We start from the raw sequence: 17,280 nt of genomic DNA, 5'->3' as shown, positions 1-17,280 counted from the left end.
TGCAATGGGTGGGAACTGTCCTTTAAAATTGAATCACATATGCGTTGTAGTTGTTTTGTGTACAGGGCCTCCACGTTGAGCTGTGGCTCACCAATCAGCCTGCTGGACCACTTTACTATCTGGTTAAGTGAGTTTTTGTTTTTCAAAGAGAGGTTCCCAAACCAGGCTGCTAGTGTGAATAATAAAACCAACTCAATAAAAGCACGATAAAAGAGGGTCATGATGGATTTATCGATATGAAAGCGACTCAGTTTTCTCAAACAGAACAGAGGCTGATGCCCTTTTTTACACACAGCTTCACAGTTAATTTCAAATGTGAGTTTAGAGTCAATAATCATCCCCAGATATTTATAAGATTGCACACATTGAACAGTTTGACCTTTGATCGATGTGACTTCTTGTGTCTGGATTTTTTTCCTGAAATCAATGAGCATGTCCTTTGTCTTTACTACATTTAGTTGAAGGTGGGACGCCTTGCACCATTCAACAAAGTCATTGATGACTGGACCATGACCAGTTTCACTGTCTTGGAGCAGGCTAACAATTACCGAGTCATCTGCATATTTAATGATGGTCCCACCTGCTCTGACACATGTTTGTGTACAGGATGTAAAGAAGAGGTGAGAGCACGCATCCTTGTGGGGAGCCGGTTGATGAGCAGACTTTGTCAGAGAGACTGCCATTCACTCTCACTCTTTGTGTCCTGTTTGTTAAAAAGTTAAGGATCCAGCCAACCAGGTTGTTACTCAGGTCAAACTGCTCTGGCAGCCTTGTGGTTAAAATATGAGGTTGAATTGTGTTCAAAGCAGAGGAGAAATCAACACATAAAAGCCTGGCATGGGAGCCACTGTTATCCAAATGCTTAAAAATTAGATTAAGTAAAGTGATTGCGGCATCCTCCACCCCCCTACGGGGTCTATAAGCAAACTGCAGAGGGTCAAGCGAATGCTCAGTTTTCCTTAATATTTCAGACCTCACCAATTTTTCAAATGTTCTACAAGTAGAAGAAAAACATGTAGTTTTCCTCTTTAAGTCTCAAACTCAGTCAACAACGCATCAACCATCATGTACAGTTAAAATCAGCTCATATTAGTGCTTTCTACACTAGCATTCCAGGGTATGTGTATTTGGATGCAAATTGAATTGAATCCAGGTTAATAACACTGAAGGATGCAGAAGCTTAAATAAATTGATGTTGCATATTATTGAACACTATTACAAGGGACACAAAGCACTAAGCAAATCACCTCGTGTCCACAAAGAGGCAAAAGTCTGTTTTGGACACAAAGTGAGAGCAGAAGAGAGCAAAAGAAGCCTTGCTTACCAAACAGACAACTGCAGTATGGGATTTGTTTAATCTCATCTGCGTAAAGAGTGACATAGCTGCCAAGGAAGTGCTGCTGAAATCAAAACAGCAGACTTTGTGTGTGTGTGTGTGTGTGTGTGTGTGTGTGTGTGTGTGTGTGTGTGTGTGTGTGTGTGTGTGTGTGTGTGTGTGGTCACTTTCCCTCCATCATGACCAGTGTATATGTGCAGAACTGCTTAGCCACAACGGCCTTCTAAAGGAAAAAGATAGAATTTAACTGCTCCCGCTCATTTCACAGATTTTCCAGACAAATAATTTCAGGTTTGCGCCCGCTAGCGCCAACCCTCTGTCCGTCCCGCTCCCTCTGGCCTATAATTACATGCCATTCATTTGATTTGTTCATTAGTTCAAGCCTCGGCTGGGTAGAAGCAAAACGGAACCCTCTCATTAGTGGTTCATGACTCTACTCTCTCCATGGTGAGCTACGGTGGAAAACAGCAGAGCAACGGTGGGAGAGGGGAAACTGGCGGGAAGACCTTACTCTAACCCAGAGCACACATCTTCGTTAACAGAGACAGCACAGCGGGAATACTGTCATAATACAGGTATGTCTGTAAATTGTCTTACATCAAAACACTGCTGTGGTCGTCACAAGGTCAACAAAGCCATGATAAACAAAACATTTAAATCACAGATGAAGGTGAACCAACTTTTTGAAGCACTTCTCTATCTAACACAGTGTGGTGCTTTTGTGACCATTTAAAGGATCAGTTTGCCCATAAATAAAAAATTAAGTCATCACCTAATCACCCGATCTAATCTAATCTAATCAGCTTCACAGCCAAACAGTGTTGCAGGATTCTCCTAAACTGCAGTAGACAAACGGTCATAAAGCTGCTCCATTCCGAGTCTCTAGAAGCACAGAGATCCCAAATTGATTTATTTACACCCTTTTAAAAGCCAAGATCTTCCCAGTAGCTGCTAAACTACAAGCGTGAGCATGCACCCTTCTGAAGTAGGTGCACAAGCTTGACTGTGTGTCGAGGGTGTAAATATTTTTTTGTAATCCATTTTTCCGGATCACTGGATAAGCTGTAAGGAGACCTCAACAGAGTATAGCTTTTGCACACCTGTGGATTGACAGGTGTGTAGGAGAGGACCAAGGGCTAACAAAATCAGGAAAAAAAACTCCTGCACACTGCTCACTTCACTTGCAATTAATATTTATAACAACGTGTCGGTGCTCAGACCTTCATCAGACTTTCATCATTACCTCCGCCAAGGGGGTTATGTTTTCACCTGTGTCCATTATTTCGGTTTGTTGGTTGGTTTGTCAGCAGGATTACACAAAAACTATTGAACAGATTTCCACCAAACCGGGATTTTGGATGGGTCTCGGCACTTGATAGACACCAATAACTTTTGTTGCAGATCGAGATAAAGGGAGGTGTTCAGGCATTTTTTATATTCTTTCTTCCACATTTTTTTTCTGCTTTTAAGAATAAGTCCATGTCTACCTCAGTTGTTCAGAAGAGCGCTCCAACTATATTTGGTGTTGAAGCTCCTGCCAACTGACTCTCCACCAGCATGGAGGTGATGGATAATGGCTAAATTTTCATTTTTGGTTGAACTTGCCCTTTAATACACTGAACATATAGCTGTGTTATCATGCGCAACAACAATATTAATATTCACATGGAAAAGATCTAGAACTTGGTGAAGCTACGCTGTCAGTTATTTGAGGTAAAATATTCCTTTGAGTCATCAGTTTTTCCAACATTTGTTTTGCATATCCTACATTTTTGTTTTGTTTTTCTATTATGTAAGGAACTCCTCTCCTCTCTCTGTCGGCCTTGCCACTCAATTTTAAATACTTTCAACTCTTCTGAAAACTTCACAAAGTCATCTACCGGCCTAATTACTTCTGACAATTACAATCACAAAATATGGCTCATCCATGTCGCAGGATCTTGCGAAGGAAGTGCAGCTGTAGATGAGCTCCTGTGCCCCATTTTTCACTTTAAGCAAGAAAAGGCGAGAAGCAATTCATCTGATTTAAGAATGCTGCGTGGTGAACGATGTTCTCTGCACAATATTATAATGAGTCTCTGCTGTCTTCCGGTGCTCTCATGACTAACTAGAGGCATTCATATTTTATAACTATTTATTCATAACTTCAGGCAGGTATGCAGGTTGATGTCAGCTGCATTCAGTTCTTTCAAATCAAACCAAATCATGCTTATCATAAATATGCATCAAGGGATGTTATAAATATTCAGTGATACATAGCGTGGCCCCAATATACATACAGAGTTCAGAATTCAACATTCATTTTTTATTTGGTGTAATCTATATTTCATTTTTCTATTTAAATTTTTTCAAGTAGTTGGTGAGGAATTTCATGGCCTCTAGACAGTCAGCAGTGTTAATTTCCAGACTGATTTATTGTAATTAAAAATCTAAAACTGCACAGGACAGAGCAGGGAAAACAGAAATGAAGATGTTTTTGTGTTTCCGGTCTAATGGGACCTACAGCCATTGGAGGTTACAGCGGTTTGTTGTACTTATGTACAGTGATGCTTTAAGCTAAATGCTCATGTCATCATGCTAACAAGCTCACAGTGATGATGCCAACATGCTCATGTTAAGCTGTTGTAATGTTTTCCATGTAAGTAAGTAAAAAAGTACGTCTCCTCATGGCTGATACCAACCAACATTATAAGTAAGTTAATTTCCTGTAATTTGTGCAGAACTGTTTGTAAGACAGGCTATGATTTAGTGAGCAAAGATGGATGATTTAATGTTCCATCTCTTCTGCACCTGGGTAGACTAGAGACTACCCAGGTGCAGTAGCTCGACATTCTTTATGTTCCTTACTGTCACCCTTCTCTTCTGTTCATTTTTGGATCGCAAACCAATTTAAAAGGTTACTAGTGCCAACTACTGTATTGGAGTCAACAGATGCTGCAGGCTCTATATAACAATCTGTAGCAATCTACATGTATCAAAAATTAATGTATTAGCCATATGTCAGCAGATTATAACGTGACGTAAACATAAGACCTTACTCTTCTATCTTGGCAGCTTGTATAGCCGAAATGTTGAAGTTGTTTAACGCTGGTCGACTCTTGTGCTTCTCTGTGCTCCGCTCATAGAAAGCAATAGCTGCTAATATTATTTTAGAAATGGAGTCTGCTGACATAAAACGTAATAACAGCTTCCACCACAACACAGAAGTTCCACTGAGCGCCTTAAGTAAATGAAAGAAAATAGGCTTTATGTCATCATCTCAAGTTACCTGCTATAATTTCATTACTGGCTGACACCTGATGACACAAATTTCGCATTATCGGGCATTCATTCAACAGCCGAATACACAATATCAAACACAACGCAGAGCTGAGACCAATTGTAATGTCATTAGTTTGGTATGTGACCAAAGACCAGCCAAATTGGTCCAATTAAAAATTCTTATTATGTTGATAGAGGAAAGTCAGGCAGTAGGATACATGTTCTTATCATGTCATGTCACATATTAATCATGACATTCTGAATCAGACTTCATGGCAATCCATCGCATAGGCATATTTCAGTGTAGATTAAAGTGGTGGTGCAGCATAGCTAAAACGTCTCTCCTTAGGATGGTTGACACCTTTTTACTCTGTAATATATTACAATAACAATTTCAGAGAAATAATGTAGAAGAATATAAAGTACACTACAAAGAAATTAAATGAGTTTATAATGGTTTGTATGAGTCAGCACTATCATGAAACTCATTTAAACAAACACACCACCTCACACATACACCTTTTCACACATGCTTTAGCCCACTTGCTGTGCTTTTACTGTGGGGTCTATAGTTCATTATTCAGCGTGTATCAAAATTATACAACAGGTTACCAAACTGTTAGAAGATAAATATTTCAGATGGTGTGGATGAAAGCAAGAAAAGAAAAAGCTCTACCCACTCTCCACATGAGATCAAAAGCCAGGTTCTTTATTCTTAACACATACCAGATCAGATGAGAGCTGCTTTAACAAACTGTCATACCAACAAGGGAGCACTACACCCCAGTGGTTTTTAGTCACATGAAAAGCAGAGTGCCGCTGAGAGTGGACGAGGTCTTCATATCACACACGCATTCCTTGTCTTCCTTTTTCTGAGTACAGCAACCAGCAACAGCCAGTGTCATCATCACCTAGCACTGCAGAAGAATACGTTTTATGCCTCATCGGGGTGTCAGCACCCACTCCTTACACAATTTCTGGATATGCTGCCACTGTAATTAAAGTCCCCTTTTCAGCACTCCACACACCATGACCTTTTCCAATGCAAACACTCATTGTCTCAGTTAAACCCAAGGCCCCTCCACCGGGATGTGAACGGACATTTTTGTGTTGGTGAATAAGAAAAAAATGTATGGAGATATAATGATATGCACTGAGAGAAAAAATGTGTTGTAGCATCATCTGGGAAATGAGGTTTAATGGGTTTTAACCATCATTATGAAGGTGTCGCAGCAACTTTGCCAATAAACACTTGAGGAGACAGAATACCCTTGATAGGCACCATCATAACCTATAATCAGAAGATATGCAAATGGCAGAGATGTTTCCCCTAACGATGCAGTGCCACTCTTCTTCTGGTTTCCTGGGAACTCTCCTGTCAGCGCTCACACAGGAGAATGGGAGTGATAGCAGAAAGGGCTGTTTGTTTAACATGTCACCGGAACAGCCGTGTTGAGAGGGAGGGACCAGATGGAGGAGGAGGACGTACAGGGAATCCATCTAGAGAGGGTTTTGTCCTCTCAGCCACTCCTGTACGAGTGCAACACAGGATTTCAACATACTGAGAGGAAAGAAACTACAATGTTTTCCATCAAACACAAATGGTATACACCCAACCCAATCGCCACAATCATTTTGGCATTGTACATTTCTCTGTACATGCTTTTACTTAACATATCTTTAGGTTAGATTTTAAATTTTATCTTGTGATATTAATGCTTTGCTTCCGCTCGGTTTTGGGTACAAAATCAATTGGTTAGGGTTAGAGAGAGACCATGTTTTGGCTTAAAATAATTGTCACCACAAACACAGCTGGAGTTGTCCCGACTTCATGTCAAAAATATCTGGTTCTTGTCAACACAAACATGACTGAAAATAGGACCAAGGTCGTCTTAATAATATTAAGCTAACATCTCTGAGGTGAGACTGCAACTTTGTTGTATTGCCGTTAAGTTCACAACAGCTTATGGCAAAGGCTGCAGGCAGCCTTATTAAAATCCTCTGGCTCACCATTTTCTCCGGCTTTAAATCCAAAATATTGCCAAATTCATGTGCTGGCGTTCTTCTAAACTAATTCCACCACGTCTGTATGTTAAAGCGCTGTGCACATGTTGCTGCATAAGGCCAATTAACCTGAAGTAACCTCCAAAATATCATTGTGTGTTCCCTTCACTGCCACAACAGCTGCGCACACATTTTCTTTTTAAAATAAAAGCCAAAAGATGCTTTAACAGCTGTCCGACTTTCGTTATTCTGAAAATATGACCGCAAATATCAGCACTATTCGATAATAACTTATAGTGGGCAAAGCCTAAATTATATCAAGTTGTGTCACACTTCAAATGTTCAAATGCAGTCTCAAACCGTGGTCTCACTCCAACACCATCCCCTCCACATATGATATGACAATCAGTTGACAAACATGTAATGTTAACATGATATGACACGTTTTGTAGAAGTGGCTATATGGTACATAGCTTATGACACGTACAAATGTGAATGTATGTGGTTTGCAGAACAGGACTGAGCCGACACGCCTATATCTATCAAAAAGTGTCGGCTACATTTCCAGATTTCAGATAAAATTTTTCATGCATAGGAAAGGAAGACTTGATTATACACCACACGTTTCCTCCCAGTTTCCCTCCCAGTATTGCTCCCGGAGACAAAATCTGAACAGACACACACAAGTGTATGCCCTTTATCTATAAAATGACACCCTATTTTCTTCTCATTTAAGATTTTATATTCAGTAAGAGGGTGAGGTACAAAGGACCTAAAGCTGTCATGGGTCATTAAACCACACATTTTATTTCTTCTTTCAGAATGTGTTTTCTGGCTCTTACAGCAGGGAGAGCTGACAGATTAGACAGGGGGCTCCTTCGCATGCTTGCTGTGGGCTTCAGGAGGGTGGGCTGCTGCTCGCTGGTGCTTGGGGCAGCAAAACCACGCCTGTCACTGTTTGACGGGCCAATCCAGAAGTGCAGTCATAGGGAGGTATGATTGATGATATTATGTACTCACACAGGATCTGAATGCCAGCACACTCCTGTGATTTAATCCCTGTTCCTTCATCAGACATCCAGGCGTAGCAGATGGACTGTACAGCGCCAAACCCTCTCTTTCCCCGAGGCCAACGTCATAAGTGTCACGACCACCATTGTTAATCAATTCTCTGTGGCAGCAACTGACTAAATGGAGGAGTTGTAATCCACTCCAGCATATTGATATTAAATGCTTGAACTTTGTCTAAGAAATCACAGTTTGAGCTGAATGAGATTTTTTTTTAAAAGCTAGAAGATGGATGGGTTCTGACCTTGGCCTCCACCTATACATTAATCAAGTACAAAAACACCTCCCACCACATTCTCCATGGTGGCTATGTTGAAATATCTTCAAGCACATTTTTACTTAAGGATGTAACAGTCATTATGTCCAGCTCGCTTTCCTTGAATCAACTTGATGTAAAAAATAAAAAAAATTAAAAAGAAGATTAACAGCTTGAAACCCTTCTTGTCCAGCACCGACAACCCCCTATAAAGCCTTCCTGTTTGACATGACTGACCCCTAGTGGTCAGTGAAGGAACTTATTGTCAAGCATGCGAATGCACCCCTCTGTGTAACTGTCGATACCACAGGCATATTAATCCCACTGTCTCCTGTTACAAAGTAAAACACAAGGGTCAGGCTACGCATTGACACAGAGCCCGCTAACAGAAGCTTGAGCACGAGAGTCAAAGCTGTCAGGCAATAAATCCACGAATAAGCAGAGCTACACTGCTTACATTAAGCCAACCATCCCCCAGTCAGACCACAAAGATTTCATTGTACTTGGAAAGCATATAAAGAGGAGAAAGCGAACAATTTCGGCAGTGATTTTCAATCATAGTTTGGTCTCACTGGCCTCAGAGGGTTCTGAAATTTCTCCAGAATGATCTACATTAATGCTCAGATGCTACAGAGTGAAGGAACAGCATGGAGGAGAATCACAGGAGAACCTTGCTACAAAAAAAAACCTGCTACAAAGTCTTTAAAAAAGAAAAAAACAAAACATTCTGGCAGTGATTTTTAGTCAAAGTTTGGTCTTATTGGTCAAAGGGTTACAATAGATGTATATTCATAACAATATAAATATTAAGAAAATGTGGCATTAATTCATGAGTTTTATTCATCTTCTTTTTGGTGCTTTTCTCTCTTTGTTCTCTTACAAGGTCTGCACAGGGGCTAACTGATTAACAGACTTCCTAAAGTTTTTTTCGTATTTATTTCTCTCTCTTTTTCATTCATTTCCTTTGAATTGTCCTTCATAATATGATATAAATTTGTCAGGATGAAAGAAACCAGTGACAGTCCTATAACTTGTAAAGTAAAAATCTGCACAAAGGTCAATAATAAAGAGGAAAAAGTATATTCATCATATTTTGGCCTCCGTGGTCTCAGAGGGTTATGACATGTTCTTCCAAATGATCTAGGTTAATGCTCAGATGCTACAGAGTGAGATGTGACAACATGTTGTAGAGATTATTGTCGTAGGATTTGATCATAATGAAAGCCTTTCAGAAATCAATTTACTGAAACACATCTAAAATAACAGCTGGACCTCAACTGTATATTCATGACAACATAAATATGAGGAAAATGTGCCAGATTGCATTCATGACAGGCATCTATTTATGAGTTTTATTCCTCTTTTTCGTGCATTTCTCTCTCTGTTCTCTTACAAGGTCTGCACGGGAGCTAACTGATGTCACTGATTTTGTCCTTGTCAATTTAAGTTATGTCCTTAGTTTAAGCTCTTTCTTGAATTACTTATTACTTCTTATTTCTCTCTTTCTCTCTGTAATTAAATTGTATAAAAAAATGGCAGGATGAATGAAACCTCTGAAGAATCTGGTAACTTATGATGTAAAAACCTTTACCAAAGTAGAAAAATAAAGAGGAAAAAGGATATTCCTTTTAGCTGTGATTTTGTATTCGTTTGGTCTCACTGGCCTTATGATTGTTCTCTTGATGATCTACATTAATGCTCAGATGCTACACTGTGAGAGTGACGACATGGAGGAGAGACTAATGGTAATGTTAAATAACAGAGAAAAGCTTTGTACTGAGCCACATGTAAAAAAGCTGGACAGCAAATGTGTTTCAATAAAAATGTGAAGAATTATCATCAACAATAAGTGCAGGAAGAACCAGATGTGTGACAGCCATTCAATAACTATTTAAAAGTAAATATACTATGGGAAAACACAGCCAACACATATTATCTGTGAAATAAAAAGTGACAGTTCTCACTGGAATTACACATTTCTACAGTGCAGGAAACCTACCTGAGCATCCGAAGATACACGGCCTCAGATCAAAGAAGAGGTGGCAACTGATGCATCATTGGTAGCGACAAATTATCATCAATACCACTCTACCACATTATCATCAATCTCTCTCTGGAAAGACAAAAGTATCTCTCCATGCTAAATCACCAAATCAATGCATTTCTATCACTGAGAGGAATTGGTGTCCTAGTGATCTCTGCAGCTGAGTAATGTGAAATCCATTGCAGGTTAGTCCACACGGCCTGGACAAGATCAAAGACAAGACCCCAGAAAAACGTTGTATTGATCAGCGGCGACTAGGATGCAACCAAGGAGGGAAACTGTGAGTGGAATTAGAAAGACTTCGAAATGACAATTAATCGTCTAATACTAAAAAAGTCGGGCCAAATAGTTTCAAAGCTTTGAAGCTTCATCTAATTTTTCATATTGAAATACAAATCAACATTCGAATGCTGTGTAGGTTCATATCTACTAATTCTGTTTTAACCAGGTATTTCTGCAGAGTTGCAGTTCAAGAATAGGCTACACTTACATTAATAGTATTATAATATTTGGAGAATAAGATTCCCGTGGTGGCTTCGTAGGATTGTTTCCAACTGATGTGATCTCAACATTTTCAAGAAAAGGGATGTACTGCATTTTCAAAATTCACAACATGTTTTTATACCAGAATGTTCTGCTTCACTCCATATTTGTTCGCACTTAGCCTTTCAAAAACAAGTGCATGTACATGTATTTATGTTGACAAAATGGATTAGTTATATCAAATATACAAAAAGGAAGCTGATTTATTAAAACAAGACTAACCAGTTTAATTCTAAAGTCGAAACTTAAATTTTAAGGCAACTGTGGATTTGCCTTCAGGGCTCCTTGATATTGGAACAACCTACCTGAGGAGATACCTAGCGTATTTCAAATCACTTCTTAAAGCCCATACTTATAGCTTTTCTTTTATGCGATGTCACCCTTTTTAAATTCGCATTCTTTCGTCTTTCTATCCTTTTATACTTATGGCTGTTTTTTATTGTGATCTTATGTTCTTTATTGCTCATATTCTTGTTAAATGTATTACTTCAATACTATTGATTTTATGTAATTTGGCTTTTATTTCTTTCACATGTATTTATTCATAATGGCTTCTTCTTTTGCTTCTTGTTTCAACTTTTCCTTAGTAAAGGCTTGCCTGTGTGGCTTTCACTTTGTCTGTCAAAGCACAGTTGTTAAAGATGCTATATAGATTAAGTTATTTTTTAGATCCGATGATTCACTTTATTCGATCCGAGGATGACAGGCTTACAAAATTAAAAAAAACCTCAAATGTAAACAAAAAAAAAGTCTCTCAGTAAAGCCCTGGAAAAAGGGCATTTCAATAAAGTCCTAATGATTAAATCTAAAACTGGCAATGATATGGACATAGAGTCCTTGACTTAGATTTGCTGTTTGAGGATTAGGATTCTTAGCAATCACACTCTATTGGTGCAGTTGAGAAGAGCCAATAGTCTGTTTCACAGGGCGAAAAAAACTCAGGACTCCCCTGAAGTTGTCTCACTGTTGCAGCCAAAGATCTTCAGTTTTAGTGTATCCATAGTTTAAGCTGTTGAGGCACACTTACCTTGGGCCACTTGGGATTGAGCTCACAAGCTTTTTCTGCATCATCCAGTGCCGCCTGGTGTTGTCCCAGTTTAAGAAGCGCCGCTGAGCGGTTACTGTACAGGATGCAGTTCTGTGGGTCAGCTTGTAAGGCATTGGTGTATAAATGAACGGCCGCCTGAAAGTCACCACGCTGACATGCCTCATTGCTCTGCTGCACCTTCTCCATGAACGCTGCTTTGCTGAGACCGCACCTGACCCCTCCGTCTCCAGAAACACAGCGGATAGGTCTGCCCGCTGTCCGAGAGCCAAAGATTGAAAACTGGAGAAACGGACAAAGAGGAGTAAGAGAGAAAATTATAATACTTCACTGAAAGGAATGCCCTTGGGCAATAAACTCAATAACAAGCTAGATATACAGTAGTTAGAACATACAGCTAAAATGGGAAGGAATGTTAATGTGTCATTATGAGCTGAATGCAAGTAAAAGCCTGTGTGTTAAACTGACTAGTCCTCCACCACGGAAGAAGATGGATTTGACTTTCTGCTGATGTTTGACTTTCTGCCACAAGGAATTCACTAAAGCAAGCCATTGTTTGTTTCATTTGTGTTTTTCCAGCCAAGACGAGCTAATGTTAATGTCTGCTGTGAAAAATACATATAAACAACATCATTTAGTAAGTTGATTTATTTCTGTAAGCAATGTTTATGGCCAAATAAGGTTTTTTGAAAAGGAGAGTTAAGAGAGATTGCTGATTTTGTTGGATGAAAAAAGGCAAAATTAATAAAGGAACAATAACTCAAAAAATTAGTGCATTTGAGCTTGTGCACCCACTTCAGACAGAATACACATTTACGTTTTTAGCTTAACAGCTACAATGAAGATTTTGGCTTAAAGGGGCTCTATGTAACGATGTGTAAGAATTTATATGTATATATCACTTTTCATTGGCACTATGTGAGTTAATTGTAACATGACGTGAAAAATTAGACATTTCCTCATCTCTCTCGGCTGCCTATACAAGCCAGTGGACAATGTGTCGAAGCTGTTGAATGCTGCTGCCTTTTTTTGTGACGGACTCTGGTCAGATTCCCTGTGACAGTCCAAAGGATGTGACTTTAAGCAGGTTATCAAGTGCCTCGTCTCCGCTTTGCCAACAACGAGCAAATATAGGTAATGTTAGTTTCGAAATGGAGTCCGCTAACATAAAACGACATATCTTTTCAGATCATTTCGGAGCTTCTGAAGAGTCTCTGGACAATCTGTATAGAGCCATTTTATCCCCAGTCACAAGCTACTTCAATTGTTTAGGATAATATTGCAACACTTTTTTGCTGTGACGCTCCATATATGTTTTGTGGACTACGAAACGTAACCTGACTTTCCATATGGTATGGAAGTGTGTAGACAATGACGGTATTTTGCGTTTTTGGGTGATCTGTTACTTCAATAATCTTACCTTTGTCTAAAGGCACCTTATGTTTCATGTACTGTTAGCTAAAGCCTGTATCTTCTCCGATGTCTGTAGCCTATCACCTTTTATTGTTTTCTACAGCAGTAAGGACACACAACAATAGTGTATAGTTCAGCCTAATAAAGACATCCTCATTACACTGATAATTTCCTACCACAACAACATAATACCTGCCTTAGAGCAAGGCCATCGGCATTAATGTGGGATTGAATCTATTATTGTTCCCATTCATGTTTACACTCTTGAAACCACTGGCAGGCAAATCACTTGAACACAAGACCAATTATCATATTGACTCAAGTATTTTCTGACACTGCATCCAACCAATACACTCTAATTGATTGAGTAGATGAGTGCTTCATCCATTTAACAGGGACGGTTTGCTGAGTATTACTGAATCATGAAATCCATCTCGGGTTGCATGTTTTCAGGGCCAGCTTCCATCATACCTCTTTCTCACCACACCTCCTCAGACTGAATTCTGGGATAGGGCAGGCTTGGTAATTACTTCCAGAGGCCCAGGGAGTAGAGGCAGCAGACATGAGGGCTTTGGGTATCAAGTAGATTCAACCTCATGTTACATAGCAGGACCAATCAGCTGCTTTGTTTCACCCTTTGACCTTCATCTTTGCAACCTTTTCTCCCATGATAAATAATATGTTATATTACAGGGACCAAACAACATGGAAAAAACAAATATCTGCTTTAATATGGCTGGACTTTAAAGTGTCCAGTGTTTTTAAATTAGGGATAGACCGATTATTGGTTTTGCTTATAATTGGGCTTATATTCAGCATTTTTCTGATTATCTGTATAATTTTTTTTGTGTCCAGTTGATGAAATACATTTTAAAATTTGCTAATTTGGTTCTGATACAACATACCACCTCTGTTTGTAGTCAAAAATATGTTGTCTTACTCACAGAGGTGGCAACAGTACTTACTTTAATCAATTAGAAGTACAGATAATTGTGTAAAAAAAGACCCTGGTAAATGGATGTACTGATTCAACTTCTTTACTCGAGTCAAAGTAAGAAAGTGCAGTCTCTGATATGTAGAGTATAAAAGTAAAAAGTATCCCTCTGAAGGACAGAGGACCAGCCAAGGCAACTGAACCTCACGCCATATAAGTATAATTCAGGGTCTATTGAACTTAAAGGAAGAATCAGTGGGTATTTGTCCTTTCTGTTCATAAATGCACCACACAGATTGACTGATTGTTGAGTCTCACTCCCATGACATCAAATATCAACATTTTGGCTGGTGCAAACTGAGAAAATTAGAAAAATCCAGACAGAGGGCTGCAGGGTCTCTGCAGAAACGAGACACTCAGTGCGTTTACATGACACCCAAGAAAACCGAATTACTGGGTTAGCCCGACTATGATCGGATTTTTAAGATGCATGTATACACCTTAGTCTGACTAAAATCGGACCGGATCGGATTTCTCATAGTCGAAATTAAAACACCTAGATTATTCGATTGATAGTCGCATTACTCCTGCATGTATACGTTCTATCAGATCGGATCGGATTTTGTGTTCTGTACAGGCTCGAGATTTCTTTCCCGGGGCTGTGAGCCGTAAGTAGAAGGACGACAGCGGCGGCATCTTTCCTCCGAAATCACCGCAAGAAGAGCGCCATTGTGCATCTTGTTTGTGTAATTATCATATACACCATATACGAAATGTACAAAGATGTAGCCTCGTCTCGCTCTTCGTACACCATCTTTCTCAAATGCAGAGGCAGTTTGTTGTTGCTGGTGACGTAAAGAGGTCAGCCGGAGGTGGCTCTGTGACCACTAGTTGAAATCGGTACAGCGTCACCTGTCATACCGGGGTATGACATGCTTCGGCCCAAAAATCTGATTTTCTCACCAGCATGTATACTCGGACAATTGCAGTTGTCTGATTGAGTAGCAAAGTTAAACTATGGCTGTAATCCGACTAAGCTGTGCATATAAACGTACTGACTAACACCCCTTCTCTCCCCATTTCGGTTTTCCTCTCTGTCTGTTTACATCTTTTGCTTCATTACTTCTACTGTAGCTTATTCAATGTCCTAATCTGAATCTGCAAAGTAACTAGTGATTAAAGTTATCAAAATAAATGTAGAGGAGTGGAAGTATAAGCAGAAGCAGAAAATAGAAATACTCAGGAAGAGTACCTCAAAATTGTACTTCAGCACACTGGGGTATTTGAACATAGTTTAAGTTCATAGTTTAATATAAATTTTAACAACAAGATTTTAATTGTTGCCCACGATAATGATAGTATCATCATACAGCAATCCTGCCAAATCAATACATTGCAAGACAGTCCTCTCATGATACATCACGACATCTGTAACTGATTAATATAAGGTACCCATAAAAATTATGTATTAACTCACTGCATTGTGGTGTCAGTTTCACAGAATTTGACACTTTGTGAGACGAAGCAATGTAAAAAAAAAAAGTGCACACAGCCTTGGCTAAGTACCTCTTTATCACACAAACTGACTGCAACTTCATGTCCATGCCCCTTCATGCCCTCACTCTAATTTTGGCACCAGTGAATTGATAATCATATCTCAAGAAGAAGTATAGCGATTTTATATATGTGATATTATATACCACAGTATATATTGTACCTCTAACAGTCAATTCAACACCTGTAGATTGGTAAAAGATCATTTATGCTGCAACATCACTTGTAAAGCAGTGGGATGTATGCTTGAAGGTTTTAAAACAAAGGTTTACTGCTGGGTTTGTTGCTCTAAGTCCCACCAAGAGGCAACCCACCCCTCAGAAATTAACCATCAGGCTGAGGGGGAGAAATCTAAACTACTACTGTCACGCACGCTGACATTCAAAGGCTTTTTGCTCATGAAGAAATGTCAGGAGGAGCATCTATTATGGATAAGTGCAACCAGGGCCCACGAGTATTCAGGTTTTCCCTTGAAACAAACTCAAGCAGTTGATATCAGCTGATGAGCAGGACTAAAGGAGATTTTAGAAGAAGGTCAACAGCGAGTGTCAGTTTCATGTGGTGCAACATACTGGCTGTATGTGGGCAGCACTGGGCAGGAAGGGTGGAGAGGGAGAGATAATGAGAGCCTACACCGATACAGAGGACACCCTACCAAGGTAATCATAAGGAGACAAAGAAGCAAAGATGAAGCCAAAAGGCAAATATAGTCTGGACAGCACATACTTCTAGTTTTGTTGGGGATTTACTTCATGGCAACACACGCACGTACTGCCACTGCAGGAGCTTTGCAAGCTCCTCTGTTCATGCAACAACAAAAAAAGTGTGGTTTGGGTTTGCAGCATATTGTTTCTCATCTGTATTATCTCCTATTGACATTAGAATCATGCATGTTTACTTCTGTCTGTGCCAGGAGAGCCCACACATCCACTGTGCACTTCAGTACAGTATGCATGACTGGAAAATCGATAGAGCTCTTTTACGAGGTTTTCGCAGGAATGGTCATTTGGTATTTCCTGTCCGGGACGCGAGGTTAAAAGTGTTATTCGGGGGTGGGCAATAAAATACCAACAACTTCAAAAATGGCAGCACGCATGACAGCGTGTCAAAAATAGTGTTTAATCTATTTACCTTTTCTTTCAGAGTCGCTTGCTTCTCCATCCTGTCTTACTGCTGCTTTGGTTTGTGCGACGGGTTATCGCTCTCATCCCATCACACTCCTTCTGGACTTTTTGTCGACTGTTTATCCCTCCAGAGGTGTTTAAAAGTCAGCCAAACGTCCAGGTTTTGGTGCGAGGGTCGACAAACTGCGAGGAAATCCCACAAAGGCTGAGCTGTGTGGCGTTCTGAAGAAACTTTTCTCAAGGAAAGTGCGCCATGTTGTCAAATCTTTTCCTTTTTTTCGAGTCTTTTTTCCCCTGTTGCCATAGCGGATTTGTGAGCGCTGTGCGGAGGGAGGCATGGAGGTCTGTGGGAGCCTGAGTCAGGAGAAGAAAAGTGCAGTTAATTCATGTATCACTCGGTTGTGCTTTGTTTTGTTTTTAGATGTGTTTCAAACACTACTTTTGTGAAGCGAAATTTTAGGGAAATGTGCTGACTTTTAACGTCGTAGGCGTTCATTGACTGTGTGTAAGGGTAGGGGTGAAGATGAAAGAGGGTCGACGCTCCCCGCGCGCACGAGCCCATTGGTGCCAACAGTGGTGGACCCAGGGGGCGCCAAAGTGCCCTCTGGGGTGCCCCCATGACTGCCTGTATGCAGTATAATTGATTTAAAATAAATAAAACATGTCGATAAAAACAAACGCGCACACACATTAAACTG

General features: G+C 39.9%; 1 protein-coding gene across 2 annotated transcripts in view; it reads right to left on the bottom strand.

Annotated features, from left to right (window-relative positions):
* Window positions 1-16,729, bottom strand: part of LOC115581881 (tetratricopeptide repeat protein 28) — a 208,250-nt gene extending 191,521 nt beyond the window's left edge. For both annotated transcript variants that reach the window (XM_030417377.1, XM_030417378.1), the window contains exons 1-2: window positions 16,590-16,729; window positions 11,540-11,839 (exon numbers count right to left, since the gene is read on the bottom strand). In XM_030417377.1, coding sequence (XP_030273237.1) covers window positions 11,540-11,839; window positions 16,590-16,619 — 330 coding nt within the window. In that variant the 5' untranslated portion in view covers window positions 16,620-16,729. The remainder of the gene's footprint in view (window positions 1-11,539; window positions 11,840-16,589) is intronic.
* Between the last annotated feature and the right edge of the window lie 551 nt (window positions 16,730-17,280).

The sequence above is a fragment of the Sparus aurata genome, chromosome 5 (genome assembly GCF_900880675.1).
Source record: "Sparus aurata chromosome 5, fSpaAur1.1, whole genome shotgun sequence".
Classification (NCBI taxonomy): Eukaryota; Metazoa; Chordata; class Actinopteri; order Spariformes; family Sparidae; genus Sparus; species Sparus aurata.
The sequence above is the reverse complement of the archived record's forward strand: the minus strand, read 5'-3'. Positions and strand labels throughout refer to the sequence as shown.